Raw genomic sequence first — 9,785 nt, 5'->3', positions numbered from 1 at the left:
TAAAAGTCATGAAAAAAACTTACTGCGTCCATTGCAGAATTCCCATAACCATTTTTCTTCCTCTCACTTGAACAAACATTTCCTATAAATATCAACACATTTTAACAACATAGACAAATGATTGTTTCCTCAAACGAAAGTGAAGAGGTTAATATGTTGAAAAGAGTTACATGTTAATTGGTTGGTCAATACTTAACTATTTCATGATTCAGTGTTATTTATTTAATGCCGACATGTAGAACCTGTTTTTTTATAGAAAAGAATATCTCTAACACGCACACACAAGGGAAAAAATCTAAAGGAACATTATATTACCTACAACTTCCAAAGGGGATTTGAAGTTAACAACAAATTCTGGATAGATATGTGTGTTCATGTTCATATTCCAAACCACATAGTACTTTGGGCATTGAATGTTATCCACCCCATTATCATATTCATAACCACTTGGACGAACTTGATCACTATTAGGACAAAGAAGCTCCATGTTCCCCATTATGACACGGCATAAGACCAAATATTTAGTCCCGTTTTTGTCAACATCACAAAAAAGTGAACTGTAAACATGGAAAAATTGAATCATGTGAAAATTCCAACATAATAATAATAATAATAATAATAATAATAATAATAATAATAATGTATGAAGTTCAATGTTGATCATATGAGAACTAACCAGGCATTAGGGTGGGTAAGAGCTGTAAGATGAACACCAAAGCCATATAAGCATTTGGATGGAGATAGTCCATAGTGACTAAGTCCGTGTTCAATCATTGTTGATAGTTCCTCTTTAGAACAAGCAAACCATGCATATCGAACATTAGCATCCCCCTTAAGTTCTTTTGTAATATCAACTTGCATCTTAAATAAATCAAGTCGTGTTTGCATTAACTTTCCTGAGTTGCGATAAATCTCAACTATGTTAGACTCGGTAATCCCCAAAGCAGCCATTCCTGTAAGAAACATCCTTTGTACAGAATCCACATCCAGGTTCCCATAAGCATATTCAGTATAAGCGTCTAAATTTACATCTGGCTCTTGCTTAATAGCTACAACAGTATTTTCAATGCCCACTTTATCAGTGCTATCATCTGCAACACATCGGGTAGCCTGCTTTTGCTTCATTTTGAGTGCAGCTCCATCCAATGTCTTAGATAGTTTTGCGTCCATTTCTATATACTAGATGATAATCTGTATACACATGCTCAAATATAAAAGATCAGGTTCAAATGTTAAATATAGCTATATCTTTTAGCAACAATAATAGTTGGTAGTCCCTGGATGTTTAAAACAATTGAGAATATTGAACTAGTATCATGTGTTTATCATAATAATATAACATTGACATAATAATAAAGTTAGAGTGTTAGTCAATAAGGGCATTCCCTGCAGGGTAAAGCAAGTGATTTGAAACAACTGCACATGTAAATATTGCAACAGTACAAACAAAACATAATGGAATATAACATTAAGACAAAGTTTGAAGGTTGCTTCATCATCATATTGTTGCATGTACTAGAAATTTTCCAATAAGCGGAATGTGGACATTTATGCTCTACCATTATACACAAGAAGTCCAAGTAAACTCATAATCATAAAGATATTGATGTGGCCTTTGATGGCACCAACTTCCAAACTAAACAAATATATCTCTACAACTCTTCCTATGATCCTAAAAAGCCATCAAAATAAACACCTAATGTCTGATCTAATTTTCATAAACTGTCAAAGCTTAACTCATTTTCAGTATACCCATAAAAAAAGTTGTGCAGAAAAAGTTTCAAACTTGCTCATAAATGATTATAATCTGTCATTAGTGAAAATTTTATTATCCGACATCCAAGATAGGATTAGGCATAGCATAGCAACCAAACTAACATTTATTAAATGTTGAAACTAAAGAATAAAAGCAGAAAACCCATAACTAAATCATGAAGAAATTTAAATAATAATAAAAATAAACACAATTACGAAATGACTCTAAATTAACAATAGTAACACAAAAATAATTATGCCTCCCTAACACTGTAGAAACTATACATGCTCTTCGCAGAGAAAGTTCTACTTCTAGTAAAAGAATTTAACAAAAATAAAAAAAAAAAGCACTTGGCTTAATCAATACCAACAATGAGTGGACTTTAAAAAAAACATGGAAAGGAATAAGAGTCGCATTAATGGCCATTTTACAACTTTCTCAAGTGGGATGGTTTGAACCATGTCCCTTGAGGTTACAAAGTCAAGCTTTGAGCTGACATCTCTTAGACAACGAGGCCTAGTATTCACCAATCCCAAATAAAAAAATTGTATCACCAAACCACAACATTTTCCGCAAAATTAAAACGTTTGAAATAAATGAATTCCAAATATAAATCAGCCCCAAAAATTGATTTAAAAAAAATCAAATACGAAAAACAAAAACTAACTTGATCCAGTTAATTCAACTCATCAATTACAAACTCAACCAAGCACAAAAACCAGCAAAAATAAACTAAATTACAATAATTCAAACTCAAAATAAAACAACAATAAAAATAAACGAAAATAAAAAACTAAGAAATAAAGAAAAGACAATGAAATTATACCTAAGTGTAACAACACATACACAACAAAAGAATCACCAAACAATTCACAAGTAGTTTGTCCTAACTTTGAATCTGTGCATCTAATTGAGGGAGCAAGGGGTCCTATTTATAATAAGTTCTTATAATAAATTCATATTAGATATTTTGATAGTGTTATCTACATGTTTGCCAGCTAAGCATTAGCTAAGTATTCGTTGTATTTGTTTTCTTATTCAACAATTTACAAATTTATTTTGTCCTTATAGAATTCACAGATTCTATTTTCAAATTAATTCTTAAAATGCTCATTAAATCATAAAAAATTTACTTTTATTGTGAAATCCATATATGGATGTTTGTTAAAATTTTAAATAATATTAAAATTTGATGGTCACACTAACAATCATTGTGTGGGTGATCATATTATACTACTTGTTTTGATCTGTATACTTGAGCACGATTTTGGTGCAATAGTATAGGTTATTTTTTCCTCAAATCCATTAGAATATAATACCATCTTCAGTATTATTTATAAATTAGCTTGATTTTAAATTATGTTTAAAATTTACTGCCATGAAAATTGATATTATTTTAAGGTGTAAAAATCTAAATATCTTAACAAGCAACCAAGCATGGATTTCACATCAAAATAAAATAATTTATGAATTAACAAAAAATTCAAAAAATTAAATTAAAAATAGAAAAAAGTGTATTCTAGAAAGAAAAAAGAGACATGAAAATTGTGGAAGGAGAAAAGAGATACAATACCAACAATCATACTGTCAGATTTTACAAATATTTTACTTTCATTATAACTATTTATAAAGTCACACATATGATTAATCATAATATATTGATAGTGTATCATTTTTTCACTAACATTTTATATAAATTAAAATCTTAAAATAATGATAAATACATGCAAATGTATTTTTTAAAATTTTTAAGATAACGATCGAAGTTAAAACAAAAATTGATTTTTCTTTTAGGAAAACAATTGATTTTTATGGTAGTTAGTTTTAAAATGATTTACATTATTTTTTTATCAAAAAGATGATTTACATTATTTTTTCAAAATTAACATTTAAATCACTTTTAAAATATGGTGAAAGTTTAAAAATTAAAAAAAAAAAAAGTATTAGCTTTTATAAGAAAAAATGAATAGCTAAGTATTAGCTTTTATGGAGGAAGGGGGAAAAATCACTTCTTGTGTCATATTGATGTATCAAAATGTCTTATTGGGCTGACCTAGTAGAAGCATATTGAATCTTCAAATTGAAATAACGAGTGTATCAATACTTGTTACTGGGATTCCAATGTTAGATCACTTAAAAAAATAAATTTTAAGGAGATTGATCTTTCTCTTGTTGCTTTATAGGTCTTGAACATGTTTTCTTCTCGTGAAAAATATATTTGTAGATTTTAACTAAAAGATATAATAAGTCACATATTGGTAGAACTTTAATGTATTAAATTTTAAAATTATATGAATAATATCATTATCATGTCTAACTGTATTGCTTAGTTAAATTATTTTTTATATTAGAGTTGTTTAATTTGTATCATTATAAAAAAAATGTTAAAATTCATATTTTTTTACCGAATCAAGAGTGACAAGGATATCAAGGAGAAGTTGAACATCTCGACTAGGTCGGCATCCCAAAAAATTAAAAAGTTTATGATTTAATAAACATTTTATAGTTCCTAAACTCTTTAATTTGACCTTGAATTCAATACTTTTTATGAAACCCTTGAAATTTAATATCAATTATACATCAACTTTAGTTCTTATATTTATAAATATTTTCTTTCACCAATTGAATCAAACTAATTCCTCCTTTTTATCATGTAATTTTGATTTATTATTTATGAAATTTGTTTGTGGAGATTTCAATGTTGTAAGTCTATACTTATTTAGAATTTTATCATTATGATATGATTTAAATAAAAAAGAAGAATGATCAAGTTGACACTTGAGAGATGGATGAGTTCTTTATCAAGCCCATGTACACTAATTTTCAAGTAACATGTATTTTCTAGTATTGTGATTAAGTGAGTTTGATTATTACAACAAGATAATTTGTAAAAATGCCTAAAATTTTGGTGTTATATATATATTAGTTAGAGAGAGAGAGAGACTTATATTCATGCAATCTCTCCATGTGTATTAAATAGTTAAACAAATATTTACATATATACAAATTGGTTAAGATCATCATCTTTTCTCAAAAATAGAGAGAAAATACCAATGATATATCAATGGGACTCAGACTCATTTTTTAAAATTATTTTAATGAGTTCCACCAATACCCACTTGTATCTATGTTTTTTTATAAATGAAGCTCTCCATTTCATATGAAAAATTAAGAAGAGATCAACTCATACTAGACGGAACATATTTTTAAAACTAAAAAAAAAATTTGAAAAATGTAAAGGAAATGGTGTCAAAAAGATATCTTAGTCTAACCATTATCTTAGACTCTAAGACAACTCTCAAGAAGTATAATTTTGGGTTCAGTATGAGTGTTTAGTTTCACATTGACTATTAATTGATAAAATTGTTTGATATATAAAATAAGTGTTATGTATTGTCGGTAACTAAATGTTTTATTATTATTACTACTACTACTACTACTCCTTCTTTCGTAAGCTTACTTTGATTCATGAAAATTTTCTATCATCAGAGGGACAGAAAAAATAGTAAGACAAATGAGCTATTTTATTTTAGTTTGATGATAGCAAACTTTGGTTTAAAAGATAAGCTTGGTATTGTTCTTGTGTTATTAGTTATTAATATATTGTGCTTGAAGATATAATAGAAAAATAGTAGGATTAGTATTATCGAGTACGTAACATTATGAAATAGTTAATTGTTGATAAGTAAAAATGCATACCTTTCTCGTAATTATCAAATTTGTTGTTATGCTCCTAAGCATGTTGACGATAGTTAATTAATGTAACCAGTGACTGGGTTTATATATTTGCGGATATTATAAGAATCTCTAAGATAGCACCGCTAGGGTTATCGTAGCCGGAGCGGCGGATTGATTTTGTTCTCCATTCATTCACGTTAATCAAGCACACAGGTCACATGATTGCTTCTGAATTCCAATCAACTAATATTGCCATCATTCTTATTGCCATATTCATGTAATTGATTAGTACATGCTAATTCAATTTCTTTGTTACGTGAAAGCTTCCCCCACCTTGCAATCGCAGAATTTTGTCTTTAAGCTTTTGATTGTTGCCACGGTTTGATTTGCCATACCTCCGGTGTGGCTTTGCCCGCCTCTTCCATGTTTGATTGGCAGGCAGAGCTAGCGCCTCCAGCCCTCAACTTTGGTGTCAAGGAATCACGACAGCTTTCAACAGTGGTCGCTCCCCCACCGGTTATGTCCACCGTCGTTCCTACGGTTCAGATGACATCTGTTGCACCCAAGCCCTCTTTTGCTCAGGCCCTTCGTGGTAATACGGTACTGTCTGACCCTCTCCCGGTGCCTTACTTTCGTGGTGATATGCTGTCGGTCAAAATTACGGATGATGTTTATGTTCGTGGACTGGATGCTTGCAAAACCAACCTTCGAGGTCGGTTGGTTCTGAACAAAGGAGACAAGCCTTACTCCTCCAAAGATCTTGCTGCCAAATTACACAAGCTCTAGAAAGTGCAGGGGCCATGGCATTTGACGTCCCTTGGACGGGGGTTTTATGAATTTTACTTTAATTCACAAGAGGACATGCGAACAGTTTGGGAAGCTGGTACTATTAGTTTGAAGCCAGGCTTACTGAGATTTTTTGAATGGACAAAAGACTTCAACATGCACACGCAGCGACAAACCCACACTCAGATTTGGATTCGGTTATGGGAGTTGCCACAGGAGTACTGGATGGAGAGGACCTTACATGAGATCGCATGGGCGGTGGGAACTCCGTTACTCATTGATAATGTTACTAGAAACAGACTTTATGGCCATTATGCCCGCATCCTGGTTGACATGGATCCCTCAAAAGATATTTTTTATGAGGTAATGGTAGAACGTGAAGGCTTTGCGTTTCCTTTGGCAATAGAGTACGAGGGACTGCCTGATTTTTGTAAGCACTGTAAAAACATTGGCCATGACATTTCCAAGTGCCGTTGGTTGTACCCTAGAAAGGATGAGTCTATTCCTAAAGCTACGGGTGAGAAGGGAAGAAGCGATAAGGGAAAAGAACAGATACCGACAACAAAACCTGTTTGGAAACCTTCGAAAGACAACCCTTCGGGAACCGGCTCCTCTAGGGCCTTTGAAGCACCCCCCGCTATTACAAACACGGTTCCAAACACTTCAGCTCCTGCACAAGACCCTAAGGGTCCGAAGCAACATGACACTCAAACCACATCTTTTTCTTTTGAATTACAAAATGTTACAGACGACATTGTTCCACGTACTCTCCCGACGAGTACGGTGTTTGAAGTGGATCCACTAGTAGCGCATGATGGCGTGCATTTTGATGATGTGGAGCAGTCTATTCCCGTAATTCGGGAGGAGGAGTTGGTTCCTTGAATCACGGAGGTGACGACAACACTTTCATCCTCTGCGCAAGATGATGTGCAAATTTTTTCCGATGAATCGGCTTCCACCGCTTCCACTAGGGAGGATTTACCGGCGCATCAAGAGGTAGCCCAAGATGGCGTGCAAGCAAACTCTCAATTTCCTCTTGTCCGTTCAATCCTAGTAGAGACAGAATTGATAGCTGAGATGGAGAGACTAGACCAAGAAGATCCCCAGGCATTTAATGCATCCACTAATTCGCTTCAGGATGGTGAAAGAAACTCGGTTACTATGGAGGAAGATCAAATTAATCCCAAAATTCAGGATAGCTTGGATTTATGGCGGCGTATCCGTGCCTATGATAAAGAAAATGCAGCCAGCTAATTTATTCCGGTTTTATCAAAGAAACAAAAGCAACATGTCAAGCAACAACTTCAAATTGCAGATCAGACCTCAGAACATCCAGTCATGGTTCCTACAGACACTGCCAGCTCCGCAATGGCTACCTCTTCAGCAACGGTAGAAACTGATGTTAATTCGATAGGGAGCGCCCCCCATGGTGATGTTACTGTCCAACGAGTCCCTCCAAGACTTCAACAAGATTTGGACCTTTGGCAACGTATCAAGGAATATGATAAAAAAGCAGCTGAGGATCCTACAGTAATGGCTTTGACAAAGAAGCAACAACAAATAATGCGTAAAGAACTTCTTGATGGGAAGCCACCTTATAGCACCCGTTCTAGAGGACCTTCTCCAAACCGCAAATGAATTGTATGCATCATAGGTTCAACATCTGTGATGATAATAATTGGAGAAAAAGTGCTACTGCCCAATGCATATTGAAATGTCTGAGTTCAAGGTTTGTTTGGTTAGACAGGCTTCCAGCGGAGTTGCATATGGATTTCTTTCGAGACAGAATTGGCTTGCCCAATTATAGATTTTAGTTGTCGTTCTTTTATGTTTTCTTTTGTTTTTCTTTGAGGGTTTTGGCCTAGTCCCCCCTCTCCTTGTATATTTTTTTCCCCCTTTTTTAATAAAATTTTAGAGTTTGACGGGCATAGGACGGAGGCTTCCCAGGGTGCCAACCTAGTTGGGATGTCGGTGTGGCCTCTTGATATCTGTCTTTCTCCCTGCTTAGCAAAAAAAAAAACGATAGTTAATATCTTTTTCAACATTATAAATTTGATGTATCACAATAGAAAATTATATAGTTTGTGATGGTTGAACATAAACCAATGCTTGTTTGGGTGAATTATGATAAGCATGTGTTGTGCTATCTCTACCTTTTGACTCATCAAATTTTTTGAATTTTTCTCAGTTGGTGAAAACTGTTCAAAATATCTAAACCTAAGAATACTCGAAAATGAAATGAATCAAACACTTATCATATAACAACCACATGACATTTCTAGTACTTTATTAAGTATTGATCTTTCGAATACTTAATTACTTACGTATTTATAGTGTATGATTCAAAAATGTTTTTGTTTATATCAAGATTTGCAAACATCATTAAGATTAAAGTAAATTAATGTGAATATGATGATATCATTATCCTTGTTACTTCCATACAAGATTTGTATATCATAAGATATTCGTTATAATGTCTTAAATAGCATATAGTTAAGCTTTTGAATCTCCTTATAATATGCTAATATTTACATTTTTAAACAAGAATTCTTACTTTCCGAACCCAACAAATCATCCAATGTTTTATTATCATACAATATAACTTGATTCAAAAAGTATTCACGAAGAAAAAAAATTGCAACATCTTAATGTACGTAGGATAAAATTATTTTGATAGTCGTCATAGTGAGATCAATTTACAATAACTTACAAATCAGCACGTCATACTATTAGCTGATACATTTTCCTATCCATGGTCATTGGGATGCATAACAATATGCACATAAGAGAAATTAAATTATTTTTATTTTTTAAATTTAGCCAACATTTTTTAGGAAAAAAAAATTAGACAACATATTTCATTGTATTGTTCTTTAAAATTAAACATCAATATATAAATCATAAGAAAATTATCTTTTAACAACAAATTTCAAGAAGAAAAATGAAGGCATCTACTTACATTTTTCCCCTATTTGTGTGATGCAGCATGATCTCAGACCCCAAAGGTTGATTTTCCTCCTCTTGAAATATTTATTTGCTTTCATGCTCTAGCACTCGACAACAAACTAAAGTTTATAAACCACTAAAAAATAAAATCAGTGATTTAAAACACTAACTTGAAATATAGATGAAGAAATGATGTCATATCTGACCTCTTACCGTTGTCATGCTTATAATGTTTCGATGTTGTGTAATTGTCTGATGCAGCGAGATCTCATAGCCCATAGGTCAATTTTATTCCTCTTGTAATATTAATTTGTTTTTATGCTCTAGAACTCGACAACAAACTCAAGTTCATAAACCAATAGAAAAAATATGCACTCAATGATTTAAATCACTGACTTGAAATATAGATGAAGAAATGATATCATACCTAATTTCTTACCATCGCCACGCTAGCTTTTGGTGTTAATAATTTGAAAATTGTGTAATTGTATGATGCGATGTGATCTCGGAACCCAACGGTTGATTTTCCTTCTCTTGAAATATTTCTTTGCTCTCACGCTCTAGCACTTGACAATGAGCTCAAGTTCATAAGACAATAGAAAAAACGTGCAATCAACGA

General features: G+C 32.5%; 1 protein-coding gene across 1 annotated transcript; it reads right to left on the bottom strand.

Moving 5' to 3' along the window:
- Nucleotides 1–295: 295 nt before the first annotated feature.
- Nucleotides 296–1,170, bottom strand: LOC146920702 (putative inactive poly [ADP-ribose] polymerase SRO1). Its single transcript, XM_085710736.1, has 2 exons — nt 677–1,170; nt 296–557 (listed from the first exon to the last, which is right to left on the bottom strand). The coding sequence occupies exons 1-2, from the start codon at nt 1,168–1,170 to the stop codon at nt 296–298; spliced, it is 756 nt and encodes a 251-aa protein (XP_085566862.1).
- Between the last annotated feature and the right edge of the window lie 8,615 nt (nt 1,171–9,785).

The sequence above is a fragment of the Medicago sativa genome, chromosome 5 (genome assembly GCF_051527215.1).
Source record: "Medicago sativa cultivar Bolivia chromosome 5, Bolivia_mono, whole genome shotgun sequence".
Classification (NCBI taxonomy): Eukaryota; Viridiplantae; Streptophyta; class Magnoliopsida; order Fabales; family Fabaceae; genus Medicago; species Medicago sativa.
This window is presented reverse-complemented; position numbering and strand designations above follow the sequence as displayed.

What these genes read in the sequence shown, in the direction of transcription:
- LOC146920702 (XM_085710736.1), bottom strand. Translation starts at nt 1,170, where the DNA reads ATGGACGCAAAACTATCTAAGACATTGGATGGAGCTGCACTCAAAATG. An exon ending in CTTACCCACCCTAATGCCTG is followed by an intron (nt 558 to 676) that starts GTTAGTTCTCAT and finishes CCATGTTTACAG; the next exon opens with TTCACTTTTTTGTGATGTTG.